The sequence below is a fragment of the Engystomops pustulosus genome, chromosome 1 (genome assembly GCF_040894005.1).
Source record: "Engystomops pustulosus chromosome 1, aEngPut4.maternal, whole genome shotgun sequence".
NCBI lineage: Eukaryota > Metazoa > Chordata > Amphibia > Anura > Leptodactylidae > Engystomops > Engystomops pustulosus.
The window spans coordinates 48,473,411-48,491,805 of NC_092411.1; the positions used below are offsets into that span (position 1 = coordinate 48,473,411).

An 18,395-nucleotide genomic window follows, 5' to 3' on the forward strand; every position below is an offset into this window, starting at 1 on the left:
GCCCACTATGACCCGGAGCTACAATTATAAAATGCACCACTTACATACAAATTCAGAATAAAGAATAAACCTAAAGAACCTATGTTGTACGTAACTCGGGGACTGCCTGTATATCAAAAGAGCTGTATGTAATGACGTTTGGTATAACATTTAATGAAATCTAAAAATTGTCTTCCTCTATACAGAATATATTAAGCACCTACTTATATTATCAAGGTTACTACTCAGGTTTCCCTTGGACTATCACCATGTCAGTTTTCTCCTTACATTAAATTAAAAAGAAAAAAAAAAAACTTAAAAATAAAATCTTGCGATTTATACCATGCTGGAACTGAAGGGAAATCTAAGCATCTCCGTGTATATTTAATTAATGTGTACATCTATTTTATTTCTCTTTGGTTTTTCATGTCCAGCCCAAATGTCAGGAAATAAGTTGATTAAAAAAAAAGGGTTCACAGAGAGTTTACCAATTCTTTTTTTTGGAGGTATAAATTTATGATTCCATAAGTCTTCATTTTGAGAAGGGCTAATAAAGGTTGTAAGGAGGGAGCTAAGAATGAGGGTCTCTCATTGTCAGCTATGATAAAGTAGGGATTGATATTGTGTAGACTGTTAATGTAACCGTCACATTGGTTGTGTATGTTGTCGTTTGTGACCAACATTTCACTCTTCAGGTCACCAAATCTAATCCAGATGTAAAGAATATGACGAAGACCTGGACCCAGCAAGCTGGATATCCTCTGGTGACTGTTGTAAAGAAGGGGAAGGAGGTGATTGTGAGTCAGGAGCGATTCCTAAGAACTGTGAATTCCAGCAGTGGGAATTCCAGGTGGGTGTTTTATGGGGGTTTTTTTTTTGTTCCGTTCAATAGAATATTGGAAACATTTTTACGCTTCTTTTTAATAAAATATTAAAGGCAGGAGTATGCCATGTGGCTAGGATAGTTCATGTTCATTTCAACCTCCTCCCCTTTATGGCAAGGAAATCTCCAAAAATGTGGTATTTGATGTATGGTAAAAAAAAAATGTTAATTTTCCAAGAAAGCAAATTGTAAGAGATAACAATGTAATAACTTCACTTACATGAAATATTCATTCTAGAACCGCTATAACTGTACTTTGTGCCAAACGTTATCTCTGCTGACAAAATCATCTATAGCCACGGACAGTCTGGGAGCTTAAAGTGGCCCTGGAAATAAAAATAAAAAACACTAAAAGTGGCCCGATGACATGGGCCATTTGAAAAGAAGTAGGTGGAGTCTTCACAAGTAGATGTTAGAAAATTGTTAGCCATATTGTTGGTAGATAGACCAATGCAAAACAGGCACAACTGCCCCATATGTACAAGAAGATAACTACTATAATACTGCCCCATATGTACAAGAATATAACTACTATAATACTGCTCCTATGTACAAGAATATAACTACTACAATACTGCCCCCTATGTACAAGAATATAACTACTATAATATAATACTGCCCCCTATGTACAAGAATATAACTACTATAATATAATACTGCCCCCTATGTACAAGAATATAACTACTATAATACTGCCCCCTATGTACAAGAATATAACTACTATAATACTGCCCCCTATGTACAAGAATATAACTACTATAATACTGCCCCCTATGTACAAGAATATAACTACTATAATACTGCCCCCTATGTACAGGAATATAACTACTATAATACTGCCCCCTATGTACAAGAATATAACTACTATAATACTGCCCCCTATGTACAAGAATATAACTACTATAATAATGCCCCCTATGCACAAGAATATAACTACTATAATACTGCCCCCTATGTACAAGAATATAACTACTATAATACTGCCCCCTATGTACAAGAATATAACTACTATAATACTGCCCCCTATGTACAAGAATATAACTACTATAATACTGCCCCCTATGTACAAGAATATAACTACTATAATAATGCCCCCTATGCACAAGAATATAACTACTATAATACTGCCCCTATGTACAAGAATATAACTACTATAATACTGCCCCCTATGTACAAGTCGCGGGTGTTTTCCCGCTTCGCCGGCGGCGGCTTCAAAAAGATGGCAGCGCATGGGCGCCGCAATCTTTCCAAGGATTGTCATACATTTTTTTTAAATGTATGAAAACATTATAAAACCTATACAAATTTGGTATCCTCGTAATCGTACCGACCCAAAGAATAAAGTAGACATGTCATTTTGTGCGTACAGTGAAATCCGTAAAATCCAAGCCCACAAGAATACAACACAAATGCGGTTTTTTTTACCAATTTCACTGCATTTGGAATTTTTTTCAAGCTTCCCAGTACATGGCATGGAATATTAAACAGCACCATTTTGTAGTGTAAATTGTTATGCAGAAAATAAGCCGTCACACAGCTCTGTACATGGAAAAATAAAAAAGTTATAGATTTTTGAAGGACTGAAAAAATGGAAACGCAAAAACGAAAAAGGGCTGCGGTGTTAAGGGGTTAAAGTAATGTGCAGCAGAGATTCCCTATAGTTTTCCTGCAGCAGATTTAAACAAGTAAAGAGACAGGAATTAATACACACACTACCAGAACCACCAGCCCCAATGTAACTACAGCACAAGAGCAAGGCTTATACTATAAATTCTGTACCAGAGCAATGCACATGCCATAGGTACAATCTCTATAGGTGTTTGTACAACCTGATGCCTGGTCATAACACCAGGCACCAGTTGCTCATTGCTGAGCTTCGGGTCCCTCTGACCCACCACAATTTTAATCATACCTAGACTTCTTTAAAGACTCTGTGCAGTGTGTGTACATAAGGAGTAACACAAAATCTGGGCATTATATGACTTATATTCTGAATTTTTATATTAGTATGTGATTATTAGTGAATCCTCCCGACCCCTTTCCCATAGACTTCCATGTTATCTGAACATCAGTTAGCTGAGGTTTCAGTGTGAAAGTTAATTTTTCCCGGAGCACTTACCTCTGATCAGATGGTAGTTTCCTATCCTGCGTAACCTGTGCCATTGCTTTATTTGGGCATAAAAAATGTAAATGTTGGATACCATAGTTAGACTCCATTAAATGTGGTAGATATCAGTCTGTTTTATAAAACTCTCCTCGTGGGAAGTCTAATGTGCCTTGAGTAAAGCCGCTTTCACACCGCACGTGTGGGGACGGATACAGGGGCGTAACTAGTAGAGGCTGGGCCCCATAGCAGACTTCTGATTGGGCCTCCAAGCTCCCTCAGAATATATATATATATATTTTTGTGTACTGACACATTTTTACTCATATACAAGTCCATAAATGTTTATGTATTTATTGTACACTTACACAGATCTGTCCCAGTAGCTGCAGTCTGCATGGGGGAAGTAGATTGCAGGAAGTAGAGATGAGAGATCCCTAGTCGTGTTGTTCTGCTGCACCCTCCCTTCCCCTTTCATTTCCTTTCAGAGTTGTGTACTGTGGAAGATGTACTCAGTTATATACAAATAGTGCAGCATAATATGTATACACTAGTGCAAATTCTCCATTCTTTAGTGTGTCAGGTCTGATGCCAGGGCCCCCTGACAATGTGGGCCCCCTAGCAGCTGCTATGGCTGCTGCCGCTGTAGTTACGCCCCTGGACGGATATATGTCTCCACAGACGGCTATGGTGTCCGGTGGCGGTACGGTGCGCAGGGAAAAGCTAGAACATGCTCTATCATTCAATGTGTTTATGACTGGCGGCATGCATCTCTGGTGCGTTGCCGTGTGCTTGCCCGGGCTACGGCCAGATGAGCACACGTTAGTGTGAAAGGAGCCTTACTCTATATCTTGGAGTCCAGAAATAATCCTGTTTTTTTTTTTTAATTTATGTTAAGCACCCTGTGGCATGTTCCTCTTTCTTATACTTTTGGACCCTGTGAAGGACCCACATGTTCCTCATCCTTTCTACTCCTTCAAAAACAAGGTAAGTTATGTCTTCCTGGAAACCACTGAATTTTTTTCCAGTTGTACTGGGGAGATTATAGTTATTGTTGTAGTAGGTCAGCCACCCCCGACCTGACAGCCCCTTGTGTGAAGCGACTGCCCGGACCACTAATAGAGCAGGTCCTATTCCTGTCTGTGTTTGCGGCACTGGCAGTCGTTACTACTGTCATCCGTGTGACACCTGACCTATGAATGTAGGCCTCAATTTGTATTGTCTGACACAGTGATACATTTTCCCTGACTCCTCGCCAACCTTGAAATGTTGAATGAGTGTAAAATGACTCCCAGATTTCTAGTATTGGATCACCACATTTATTCACATCTCTAACTTTTGGTTTGGTTTGTGTATTTCACATTTATCCAATGCTCCCAAAACTATATTTTTAGTTCTTCAGGGAAACAGCCTGAGACTTTTAGTCACAGTGATCATGTTAAAGAGCACCTGTCACCAGATTTTAACTAACAAGGCCTGCTGATAAAGGGTTACAGGTCCTCCCCATATCACTAAAGGTAGCTGCCATTGAAGCACTGTACCTTTAATTACAGATGTTTTTCTGATATGCAGATTAGCTTTTGTGACTTGTGCTTGGTATCTGTGACTCCTCTCTCTCAGGCTGGCAGTGAACCATGCCCGGTGACTCTTCACATCACCGCTCTGCCTCCTTGCACTTAGGGACTGTCTGCTTATATTCAACTACAGACATATAAAGCTTTATGTACAGATGGGAAATATTGTGTCAATTATTTACACGGTGCTTTGTGTTACATTCATGACATGTGACCAGTGACCTCATCGCAGGTCCTTTAGCCTTCTAATAATAGCAAACTGTACACCATGTTTGTGATTACATGAAATCACAGGAGTCTTCATGGAGGAATGGAGAGGAGCAGAAGTCCATGAAGGCTGCTGTGACTTCATGTGGTCAGATACATGCATGGGGTACAGTTTGATATTATTAAGAGTCTAAAGGACCTGAGATGATGTCAGTCTGGTCATATGACATGAACTGTGACCAGTATTGAGGCATAAGTCATGGGGAGTATTAGATGGGAGGGGCCGGTCGAGCAGGACACCCCCCCCCTCTGATGCCAGGTAAAATAAGATAAAAGGTGATTTACGTGGATGTACTTTTTAGCTAAAAGAAGGGGTTCAGTCAATAGAACTCTATAGGAACCTGTCACTGGCTGTATATGTGCAAATGTGGTGACAGGTTCCCTTTAACGTCTCATAGAATAATAGTCCATAGAAAATATTTGCTCTGTGATATCCTTTGTTTTTTTCATTAGATAAGATAGTTTTACCGAGTGAGCCCTCCTGGCTGAAGTTTAACGTGAATATGACTGGATACTACATAGTGGATTATGGTCCAGATGGTTGGGACGCCCTCATTAACCAGCTCCATAACAATCACACCGTGTTTTCTGCCAGTGATCGAGCCAACCTCATCCATGACATATTTGTCCTTTCCAGGTAAATTACACATATTTATTTTCTATGCTTTATTTTGTCAGCTCTTCCTATAGCAAGTCTATGGTTCTTTCAGTAACCCCGAGATAAGCGATGATTTATTGTCTGTGCTGATGTATTTCATGCGGGTTCTCCCGCTGCCTGCCGAATGTTTTATTGGAATGTTGTTTGTTTTTCATACTGGACAGGAAATATTCCCTGACCTCAGACTTGCTCTGGATGTTTCAACATGCGCCTGATTTATTGACATTGCTAAGTGAACAAATCTTAGCATCTTGTGGTTTTTGCTATGTACACATTGTGACTTACCCAAATTCTGATGCGCTTCACTTACTACCTTGTAGTTAAATGCTCTGTTTAGCTGAACGGCAAACAGTGGAGCTATTGTACCAATTTTATACATTCACGGATGTTATAAATTACAAAAAATAACTAGAGACTAAAACGGTTATTATTGTTTGCTTTTCCTATCACTTACTATTCTGAGTTACTACTATTATTGATGACTGGCCTTAGACATTAGGGAAACTTTTACCAATTTATAGATTGGTAAAGATTCTCTAGATGACACTAAAATTACGATTTATTTTTTTTTACGGTTTTTATTTAGTTATAAAAATAATTCCTTTATTTATATAGCACACACAGATTACGCTGCACTGCATAGAACTTGCCAAATCAGTCCCTGTCCCCAATGGGGTTCAGATTCTAATCAACCTAGCAGTATGTTTTGGAGTGTGGTAGGAAACCCACGCAAACATGGAGAGAACATACATGGAGAGATGTTGACCCTGGGACTTGAACCCTGGTGCAAAAAATGAGAAAGGAAACCTACCACCATGGATCTACCTATTAAGCTGAAGCTACACGGCAAGGATACTCCACGCCCCAGTAGTCTCCTTGATCCTCCTATCCAGATATCTTCAGTGCGCAGCAACGAGGAGCTGCGTGCACTCGTCCGGTAAGGTGGCGTTCTGCACATGTGCAGAATGCAGGCCACCGGCTGCGTGGTTCGGGTCCAGAGCTACTGCGCATGCGCAGAACTCCGGCATCGCAGACGGAGGTGCGCAGCTCCTCGCAGCTGCACGCTGAAGATGTCTGGGTAGGAGGATCAAGGAGGCTACTGGGGCGTGGAGTATCCGCGCTGTGTAGCCTCACCTCAGGCCACTCCACTCCCCAATAGCCTCTTTGGTAAATTAGCATATTACCACAATTAAAGATTAAAAAAGATAAAGGGGACTAAAGGATTAGCCCTAAAAAGAGCTATCCTTAAATACATGAGAGGCACCTTCCTCCGGATCTACCTTAAAGAGAACCCGTCATGCAAAATAACCCCCCTAAACTAAATATATTTTCATAAACTGCCATTAGAGAGCATTGCCTCTATCCCTTCATTGTCTCTCTACATGCCTGTAAACCTAAGCAATGAGGTCCTAAAGCTGTATGCAAAGGACCTGTGAAATGTCCAATGAAGCATTAGCATATTCAAGCTGTCCACTCTATTCATGAGTGGGAGGCACAGCCACACCCCCAGTGCTTGACTGACAGCCTGTATAATGATGTGAGGCTGTATAATGATGTGCTTCCTGGTGCTGGTGGCCACGCCCCCTGCAGCCTGTGTGTGCATGTGTGTGTGTGTATAGGAGAGATACAGCAGCTCCAGGCAGCCATGTTACAGCAGAACATGTCAGATTCATGTGTAGCTGATGTCTGTGTCTCTCACCTGTATATTAGGAGGATGCAGCATGTCAGCAGATGCAGCACACACACTAGCCATGCTTTACTATACATTACACACAGACATGAGCAGGGAGAGGGGAGGGGTAACAGGGGTGACATCACTGCCTCTGACCATGTGACCAGCATCATTTACATGATAAAGAATAGATGATTTTACAATGAATAATGTGTGAAATAACTAGATAAAGGCTGGGATGGGATCCTTGTGAGCTGCTCCAACAGGAAGAGGTGACAGGACTAGTGGCAGAGACCTGATGACAGGTGTCCTTTAACCCCTTAACGCTCTGCGCCGTAGCTCTACGGCGCAGAGGTATAAGGGATGTATGAAGAGGGCTCACGGGCTGAGTCCTCTTCATACAAAGGTGGGGGTTTTTGCAAAATGCATAAAACCCCCACCGCTAATAACCGCGGTCGGTGCTAGCACCGATCGCGGCTATTAACCCCCCCGTTGCCGCCGGCAAAGTCGCCGGCGGCATTTAAAAGACGGCGGCGCGCGGGCGCCGCCATCTTTTTTTCGATCGCCACGCCCCCGAACGTCATCGGGGGGCGGCGATCGGTTGCCATGGTAGCCTCGTGTCTTCTTTTGACACGAGGCTATCTGGCAGCTGCAGATTCGTTACAATGAGCCAGTGGCTCATTGTAATGAATGTGCTGCAAAAATGCCATATATTGCAATACAGAAGTATTGCAGTATATGGTAGCAGCGATCTGACCATCTAGGGTTAATGTACCCTAGATGGTCTAAAAGATAGTGAAAAAAAAAAGAAAAAAAAAAGTTTAAAAAATAAAAAAAATTAATAAAATATTAAAAGTTCAAATCACCCCCCCTTTCCCTAGAACGGATATAAAACATAATAAACAGTAAAAATCACAAACATATTAGGTATCGCCGCGTCCCAAAATGCCCGATCTATCAAAATATAAAAACGGTTACGGCCGGCGGTGACCTCCGAGGCGGGAAATGGCGCCCAAATGTCCAAAATGCGACTTTTACACCTTTTTACATAACATAAAAAATGAAATAAAAAATGATCAAAATATCGCACAGACCTCAAAATGGTAGCAATGAAAACGTTGCCTCATTTCGCAAAAAATGACACCTCACACATCTCCGTGCGCCAAAGTATGAAAAAGTTATTAGCGTCAGAAGATGGCAAAAAAATTCTTTTCTTTTTTGTACACATTCGTTTAATTTTTGAAAATGTATTAAAACACAATAAAACCTGTATAAATTTGGTATCACCGCGATCGCACCGAACCAAAGAATAAAGTAGGCATGTTATTTGGAGCGAAGAGTGAAAGTCGTAAAAACTGAGCCCACAAGAACGTGACGCACGTGACGTTTTTTTTCAATTTTTCCACATTTGGAATTTTTTTTCAGCTACGCAGTAGACGGCATGTTAAAATAAATAACATCACGGGAAAGTAAAATTTGTTACGCACAAAATAAGCCCTCACATAGGTCTGTACATGGAAAAATGAAAAAGTTATGGATTTTTGAAGTTGGAGAGCGAGAAATCGGCCGAAAAACCCTGCGTCCTTAAGGGGTTAATAAGTAGATCCATGGTGGAAGGTTTGCTTTAACACACGTGGCGTTTTTACTTCTTGTGATGCAATGCCTTTCTATGGCACGACATAAGAATAAGATTTCAGGACCTCGCTTCCTGCTGCTGCTGGGAGCTAGCACCCATGTTTGGAAAAGCTCAGGTCCCGGTGTTTAACCCCTTAGACGCTGCAGTCAAACATAGAGCATGCTGTCTAAGAGGGTGCAGAAGCTCTGAGCTGCCTGTGAGTGCATGGTACAAGATTAAACGATCTCATGTCATTGTCCTCTTGTGGGACAAAGTCATTAAAAAATGTAAAAAATATGAATTAAAGTTTATGTGAAAATAAAAGCCTAAAAAACAGGTAAAACCATCGCCCTCCCCTTAAAAAAAAAAATTGCATATTTTTTTACTTTGACCCCCTGTTGGCAACAAAAAATATAATGGTATTTGTCCCGTAAGGCCAAATAAAACCATAAAAAAATAAAGAAAAAAGGAAACCGGTTTACACTATTTAATCACAAAGAAAGTAGGATATATGAACCTACATTTCTCCCCAAAGAAAAACAAGAGCAGCTATAGTGATAGAAACACACACAAGTTATACCTGACATGGTATATATTATATTTCCTTGTGTGTAGAGAGGACTGGAGATGGAGAAGCCAAGGTTCAGTATATGTACAGGCCGTCCCAGGGTTACCTACAAGATAGGGTCTTTGGGTTTGTTCTTAAGTTAAATTTGTATCTAAGTTAGATCTGTAGATTTAAGAATTGTAGCTCCAGATAAAAAAAAAATTTGGGACCAAAGATTGTCAATAAACCTTTATTACAGCTGATCATTGCAGCCTGGGTCTAAAGTAACATCCAGAGAGCTTTGCCAGAGGTCTGACTGTAACTAGGGGTCATTTATAAGTCTGGTGTCCTTAAGTAGGGACCACCTGTATATATGTTATCTCACTTTGTTGTCATAACCTGGGAAATCCTTTTTCTATTGTATCATTCATTTTTGTAAAAACCCAAACCAATTTTTAAAATGTGTGAGAATAAAAGCAGCAAAGTCCCAGGATGCAACATATAAAGTAGGATATGTATATTTCTAACCAAATCCTGCCCCCCTCTCCCCTAATTGTTTTTGTTCCCTGCAATCATCATGATGTGGTCTTAAAGCATTAAACATTAAGTAACTGATGGATTTCCACTTTGGCTTTTCCATCTTTGAAGTAGTAAACCTTCATTCATGGAGGAAATCCTAGTTTTTGTTTAAATCGGTTACAGAATTTCGGTCTTCAGAGGAATTAAGATCCACCCGAGTTTAGCATTTGGAAGCAATACAATGACCTTCTGCAATTAAGTGTGATGAGATCCTGAAGATGTACTATATACACATGTCTTCATCCTTATGGGTCTTCAATATCTCATGAAGCAAATACAATCCATTAACCCTTAACATGTTGCAATTTGACTCCTATCAGGCAAAATATTTCACATAAAAGAGCAAGTTGGAATGGACTGGACATATCTGACTTAAGGGTGGCTCCTAGTTTAATGGGTTGCTTTAATGGTGGTGGCAGGTTTCCTTCTGGAACGAGATTGCAGCCTCTTCCTACTGATCACATGGTACATGGTGCGACCGCCATGCTTGATCTTGCACTTGGTTAAATGGGGCTGAGCTGAAAGCAGCCTCTTTACAAATGAATGTGTTGTCACTGGCCAATGATGCAGAAATGACTACAAAAAGGCAACAATTAGCCAAAGTGCACGTATTGGACCCCTGCAGATCTTATATTGGTTACTCGCCCTAGATAGTTGTGGTATTAAGTACAATTGATAAACCTCTTTATACATTAGTTTTCACCAACAAAAATTTGCAGGTAATAGTAAATACTCTGACCATGTAATTTCTATTATCTGAATCTGGGAATTTTCTAACAAAGATAGAGATTTTGAGAAACAAAAGGACTCAAATGGAGGGCTTTTATCAATAAATGAAAGGTTACAGAAGCCCATCACAGCTGCAGTGCAAATCTGCCTTTCTGCTTTCTCTAAGCATTTTCATTACAATATAATTGTGTGTTATAACTAACCTTGCATCCTGACAGGATCCTCTGTGTAGTCCCAGGGGTTGGGCTTTGTTTTGGATGCATTTCAAAAAACAACACATGACTTGTCTGTGCTGCACACTCCTCAGCTCTCAGCCCCCACCTTTGTCTTCCTGAGCTGCAGCTTTTAGGTTTTTTTTAATGTATATTGCAAATAAAGTTTGCGATTTTCTGCAACACTTGGATGCCTCATCTCGGTATATACTGTTCTTTCCCCAGTGTATGGATGCATTGTATATTTTCTGCATACCTATTTATCTTGCTGCTTTATTTTCTCAGTGTTGGAAAGGTCCCTCTGTCAAAAACATTTGAACTTCTTGCCTACTTGGAGAAAGAAATGGACATTGCCCCCATCAGACAGGCTCTTCATCAAGTCCACAACATCCAAAGTCTGTTGGCTAAACAGGATTTTACGTTTCTAGCCCGGCGTGCAGAGGTATGTTTACTTTGTGTTTCTTTATAGTCTCTTTATTGTTTAGCTGTAGACATATCAAAGGTACATCCTCACTGTGGGTGACATTTTGTTTCTGCCAAATTCTTTATTTTCTTGGACTGTATATAAATCTACAAATCTAAATCTTGTTGGAGAACCTGCTGCCTCCTTGGCTTCAGTATTTAGTAGGTGGGTTAGTAAACGTAGAGCACATGTAGTGTTGTATGAAGGGATTGCTGTAATGCTGGGTTCACATCACATTTTCTGTGTATGCTAAGGGTTTTTTCCTGGGAAGGCTCCTGACATATATGCTAAGCATATACATTGGCAGATGGAGGCATAGTTGTTGCCTCCGTCTGACCACTATAGGTTGTATCCAACGAAAAAAAGTCAGGATGGACAGACGTAGCAAGCTCTCTTCTGCTGAGCTTCATATGAAAACCCCCTTATACACCTGCGATCTACACTTCCCCCTGTCCTCCCCACATTCAGAAAGGAGGGGGATCCCCGGCCAACTTATCCCACTGTGTAAGCATACAATGGGATACCCCTGTGCCATACATTGTAACTACACATTGGAATCCCCCTGACGTGTCCTTACAATGTTTGGCAAAAAAAGTGATGAGAACCCAGCCGTAGTATTGTAACTTTCTAGTCCATACAGGTGCCTATGCAGATTTACATGGACTGTGGTTTTGAAACATCCTCTTATTGTAAGGGCCCCATAAAAAAAATAGGTTGTGTGGCTCCCCCCACAGGATGCATGAAGCAATGCAGACAACAGCTGCCCGGCTCTGCGCTGACGCTATGCTTGTGTACAGCTACAAATTGTGCTAAAGTAGCTGACTTTTATATGTTCTATTACAGGAGCGTATCTTTGACCTTTTGAGCCCCCAGATTAATAAACAGGAGTGGACTGATGATGGGACATTGTCTGAACAGGAACTAAGATCATTGCTCTTGGATTTGGCTTGTACACACAATGACGCCGGCTGTACACACAATGCTATGGATCTGTTCGATAAATGGCAATACAATGGAACAAGGTAAGATTTGTGTCCTGTCTAAAGGTATATGACACAAAATGGCATTCCAAGCTCAAAAAATCTAGATCATTTTGGGGTCCCAAAGCCCCCCATATTTTAAGCAGTTTGTAACCAGCTAATGTGAAATTCCCACATTATTCTGTTTAAGGTTTCATTCACATGGAAGTGTGTGCTGCCGCAAGCTTGCGGCCATATATTCTTTCGCCATAGACAGCAATAGGTGCACAGAGCGATTCAGCAATAGCGACATCAATAGACAGCACGGAGCGACAGCCATAGGCGCGGCACCATACCAAGTGATATCTTTCCCCATGTGCATGGCTGTGTGCCATGCATCTCTATGTATAGGGGTCACCCCTCCTCCTCTCCAGACGCGCACCCGTTCATGTGCCTAAGGTTGTATGGATTGGACTCGCAAGCTCGATCCTATCCATACAGTGCAGACATCTGACATTAGCTGCCATGTTCATTGCCAATTGTTGCTAACCATTTTCCATTGCAGCCTGCTGTAGGAAGGCTATAATAAAAGAGCAGTTTATAGAGAATATATCTCAATAATGTAGTATTGCAGTATATTGTGTGAGCAAGCAGATTCTTAAAAAAAAAAAAAAAAGCACTGAACAAAAAAATTAATAAAATAACATTTGGAATGGCCCCCCCCCCCCTTCAGTTTAAGGACCCCAAACCTATTGACAGATTCCCTTTAATAACCTCTTCAGATCTCAGTAATGCTGACTAATAGACAATATGCTTGTGGGTTTTTTTATTACTTTTTTTCCCGTTTTTAATATCTACATTTATTTGCAGACAAAAAAAGCTATGTTGGGTCAGTTTTTGGACTCATGCTAATGAATCCCATTGCCTTTTCACTGGTTTCTGCATTTTTTTCCAGGAGGCTGAAATTTACAGACTGTGTCTTTTAAAAAAAGTTATATCTAATTTATCTTTTTCATATTAAGTTTAGAAATGTAAAGTTTAAATATATTTAGTTTTATTTTAGTTTATTAAGGCCTAATATATGTATGTATATATATTATATAATGGCACCAAGGAGGAGGGTATTCTAATGATGGCTGAAAATGAGGGATCATCTCTCCTTTGTTCTCAGTAGTAATTTCCTTCTCTAAGACCAGAATTTTAGCATTGGGCCTTCGGTCTTCTCAGAACTGCTATAACCCACCAAACTGCAGGTATTTTCTTCAGTGGAAGAACCCTATATTACTTGCAGCCGGATTACTCAAATAATAAAAAAGCCATATATTACAATTTTACTACAGTTAACTAATTGGCCATTTATGGAGGAGTTAAAGATTGCCCTGGAGTTTATTTTACATTAGCTGGCTCCCTATATTACCTGCTCCCTGACTATACCCGCCCTGGAGTTTATTTTATATTACCTGGCTCCCTGCCAGCAGCACATGGTAAATCCCGGGGGATGGGGGGCAGCTGTAGCCGTCTGGGTGCCTATGTCTCCTTTAGACCATCCCCCTCACTTTCCTGCCTGCTCAATGCATGAGCAAAGTGGGGAGGGGTGAGGGAGCTGCATGATTGTAGAGGAGAGGAGATTGACACAGGCTGCACTCACCACACACTGCTGGCAGGGAGCCAGGTGATGTAAAATAAATTATTATAATGTACTGAAATGATTCAGAATGCTATTAAAGAATTTTTTTTTATTTTAAAATAATATAGGCTATTGGAACCTGACAGCAGCTAGAAATTACCTTTCTGGTGTCATGCTTGTGATTTTAATAATAAAAAACAGGCTATGTAATAAAACCTACAAGTATGAAATGCAATTTATTTCTTTCAACTACGGCTTCGCCCACAAAATACAAGATTCCTTACAGCTACATTGTATAAAAACATTGCAAAGTGTATTATTGTCCAAACATGTTGCATCTCAAAAACCTAAAATTGCTTGTCACTTAGTGGTTAAATTACATTTGACATGTTTTTTGTTTTTTATGGGCTATCCAACAAACAGAAATGCCTGTGTGTGACTGTTTCTGGACCTGCCATAGATCTATGTGTAGTAATACCTATAACCTTGTAGGGTTATAATCACATTGTGTGATTCTAGAAACCAGTATAATCCATAATGTAGCTCTAGGCAATAAAAAGAGAAAAATAAAACTTTCTAACTCCAGATTGGCTCAATAAAAAATGGATTTAATGTTATTTACAGCAGGATGTTTGTATCTCTAGGACTAAGGCCGTGCTGGAAACTTAACATTTATCTTGTTTTATTACAGATCAGCTTGAATTGCATTTGTAATCTGAAATCCGATGATCATGTTTGTCTCCTTAGTCTCCCGACAGCTGTCAAGAAAATTGTGTATAAAGTTGGAGCCCACGCAGATGACAGATGGGAGTATCTGTACAGTATGTACTCGAAATCCTTATCCGAAGCGGAGAAAATCAAAATGCTGGAAGGACTCGCCAGCACCGACAATGGCAAGAAATTACAGTGGTGCGTGATATACCAACACCACGACATGTCACCTGCAGGAGAGATTTTCTTTAGTTTTCTCTTTACCTGTGATTTACATTGATATTTTAGAATTTTATGTTTAGGAAAATGTACATTGTTTTCTTTTTTGTACGTGAACAGTAGAGGGTAAATTATCCATCTAGAAGAATGAACGTAGCATCGCACAGGGAAAAAAATGTTGCATGTTTGTGTTATTTGGATGCTGTGTATTTTGGAAATGGTGAGCAGGTTTTAGCTGGTGCCCTGTAAGAAGATGTTGAGATCACTACGGTATATAAGAAATGGCTGTAGTGTCACCAGGAATGGGATAGGTTCCAATAGCCTGTACTGTGCTGATTTAAAAAATATCTTTGTCAGCATTAAGTATTGTTTCAGTACTTTTATATAAGTTTCACGTTAACTGGCTCCCTGCCAGCACCGTGTGGTGAGTCCCAGGAAGGGGGCGGGTGCTAGCTGCAGCAGCCTGTGTGCCTGTATCTCCTCATGTATTCTTTTCTTCCTCTTCTCCACACCATTCCCCTCCTTCCGCTGCCTGCTCAATGCACATGACAGGAAATGGGGAGGTTGAGGGAGCTGCATGAGTCTGGAGTAGTGATGGGAATTACGGCTCTTCTTAGTGATGTGGCTCATTAGGCTCCGCTCGTTAAGAAGAGCAGGCACTTTTGGTTCCTGAACAGCCGCAGGCCAGTCAATCACCCCACACCACTCCATTTTTAACCAAATTGTATTGGGTTAAAGGGGGCGTGGTCAGATGGTTAGGGGCGGGGTTAAGTGAGCCATCGGCCATGGCATATACCATGGCATATACCATGGCATATACAGGCTGCAGTTGCCCCTCTCCTAAGAAACTAAGGGAGTTGGGTAATGTGAAATAAAGTTTTACAAAGTACTGAAATAATTCAGAATTCTGACAAATCAGCATAGCATAGGCTATTGGAACCTATCACTGTCTAGAAAAGATATTCCTGGCAACTAGTTCACTTTAAAATGGCTGGGAGACCTGTATATATGAATGGGAGATGTGAGTGTTAACGGCTTTCAGGAACACACTTCTGTTCTGGGGAATGTAGATTGTAATATACAAATCTGCTTCTTTATAAATTATTATAAATGAGGGGTTCTGGATGTGTATATAGATATTAAAAGAGTGATACAGATCATCAATGGTGTGCATGTACATAAGTATTCATTGACGCTCTGAAATCATAAAAAGAAGCTGTTGCCAGGCTGAGTTTTTTTCCCTTTTTTGGCAAGGAAAGATTTCCAATCCAGAACCACAATTTCATATAATTTATGTTTTCTTTAGTTTATTTAAAGCGGTTGTCCAGAGATTGATGAACATGACTGCTTTCTTCTAAACACAGCGCCTCTCCCGACCAAAGGTAGTTTGTGGTATTACAACTCGGCTCCATTTATCTCTTTACAACTGAGCTTTGGTTAGGTGTGACTCTGTTTTGTGAAGAAAGCAGCCATATTCTTCAACCTCTGGACAACCCCTTTAATCTATGTTGGTTAAAAATACAGTCTGGTCTGCAAGTTTGACCTGCAATGACTTCTTTATCTAAATGGCGTTGTCATAGTGGGATGCTATAAAAAAATTGCAGCCATCATGTCCCAATGAGTCGAACTGGAAGGACATGGGCCAAGAGCCGCTAACAGAACTGATAAGGTTTCCTCATGGGAGTAGTAGTCTGTTCATTTCACATATACCGGTAGCTCCTTTTCTGGAGTGGAGGAACATCTATTCCGGATGTAGGGGAATAATGGCCGGCATATGTGCATTACACACAATACCTCCATAGCTAAGTGTGTTTGTGGGTGTCTGTGTTTACCAAGTATATTACATTTTCTACTCTGCCAATACATTTCATTGCATTCCCCCTGGTGTAAATATTCCCTGTTAAACATGATCAAGACCAGATGTTATGCAATTTGTAGGAAATTAATGATGTCATTTTTCATCAGGTTGTCTTCACCCTCCCAAGTAATGTCTTCCAAAGCGGAAAGCTTTAACATGCTGCACCGTTTTATCATTAATATTGCACTTTTAATTATACTCTATGCAGTCACTTCCTTGAAGTTGTAATTGATATTTGAAGAATGAGAAAAATACAATATTCTTTTAGAATTTTTCATGCTGTTTGCAAAATTAATTTTTTTTCCTTAATTAGACTTTTTTATTTTATTTTTTTTACAACGCTGTTGTATATAATATAAAAGCCCTTCCTTAGCTTAAGATTTCATTTTTACAATACAGGCAGTTACATACAAGATCGGTTCCATAGCTTTGTTCTTAAGTTGAATTTCTAAGTAAGTTGAAACTGTATATTTTATAATTGTAGATCTAGATAAAAAAATCTTTTGCCCCAGTGACAATTGGTGTTTCCAAATTTTTTGCTGTATTGGGTCCAAGGATTATCAATAAAGCTTCATTACAGACACCTTACAGCTGATCAGTGCAGTCTTGGACTAAAGTTAAGAGGCAGAGGGGCCCATCTTTAACTAGGGGCTGTCTGTAAGTTGGGTGTTCTTAAGTAGGGGAACAACTGTATGACAAAATTTAATTATGTCTTGGTACTGGAGACCATTGTTCTTAGCAAAAGTAGTTATTGGTATTGAAGTCCCAAAATATAATCTAACGTAAAATTATAATAATATGAAGATAATACAGTATCATAGAGTCTTCTCTGCTGAATTAAATTAAAAGTGCCTAAAAGTTGGAGTAAAAGTGAAAATTAGACCTGAGTCTTCTACTGCGGTAGATTTATTAGTCTCTAATGCAGAATGAAAAATACTAGCATAGGCCTGCCTGAAGCAGGCTGTAATAGAAGAGCAGTATATCAATAATATACTAAAATACAATAGTATTAATAAGAATCTTTATATAGCGCCATTAAATTCCGTAGAGCTTTACAATCGAAGTATGTTGTATGAATCTGGGGCCCAAACACTCCTCAGGGTCGGAAAAAGTTGTAAAAAATGAAAATGTACAAAAGCCCCTTTTCCAAACTACCCGGTCTATCATAGTAGAAAATATTTCTATGTACGGTGAATACCGTAGCTGCAAATCCAGATCCAAATTGACACTTTACCACCCATAAACATTTCAACACAAGTTGTAAGGTTCTCAGTATAGTGTAGATGAAAACTTTGGCAAAAAATACACTGAAAAAACTATGGTTATCGGAATAGGGCAATGCATAGATGCTTTTTTCAGCAAAAGTTTTTAAAAGTTATTTGGACATAACAAAACTGTATTTAAAATTGGTATCTTCATAATTATACTGACCCAAAAGAATAAAGTGGATGTGTCCTCTGGGCTGCAGAGTAAAAGGCATAAAAACAAAGAGCTCTAGAAAATTGTGCAACTGCCAAACATTTTGTCAATTTCTTCGCATTTGGCGTTTCTTTTCCAAGCTCCCCAATACATTGCACTGAATATTAAAATGGTGCCAGTGGGAAAGTACAATTTGTCGCACCTCTGTGCCGACAGCTTCCGGCTGCCCGACACATCCACCCGACCCCTATCCCAGCGCTGTATAAGGTGCTAGGATAGAAGACGAGTAGGTGTGTCAGATGGCTGGAAGATGTCTCCGC

The 18,395-nt window shown here is 40.0% G+C and overlaps 1 protein-coding gene across 1 annotated transcript in view; it reads left to right on the forward strand.

Annotated features, from left to right (window-relative positions):
* Positions 1-18,395, forward strand: part of LNPEP (leucyl and cystinyl aminopeptidase) — a 71,934-nt gene that overhangs the window by 48,082 nt on the left and 5,457 nt on the right. The window contains exons 10-15 of the mRNA XM_072139927.1: positions 675-829; positions 3,865-3,953; positions 5,261-5,444; positions 11,105-11,261; positions 12,126-12,304; positions 14,616-14,777. Of these exons, the coding sequence (XP_071996028.1) occupies positions 675-829; positions 3,865-3,953; positions 5,261-5,444; positions 11,105-11,261; positions 12,126-12,304; positions 14,616-14,777 (926 nt within the window). The remainder of the gene's footprint in view (positions 1-674; positions 830-3,864; positions 3,954-5,260; positions 5,445-11,104; positions 11,262-12,125; positions 12,305-14,615; positions 14,778-18,395) is intronic.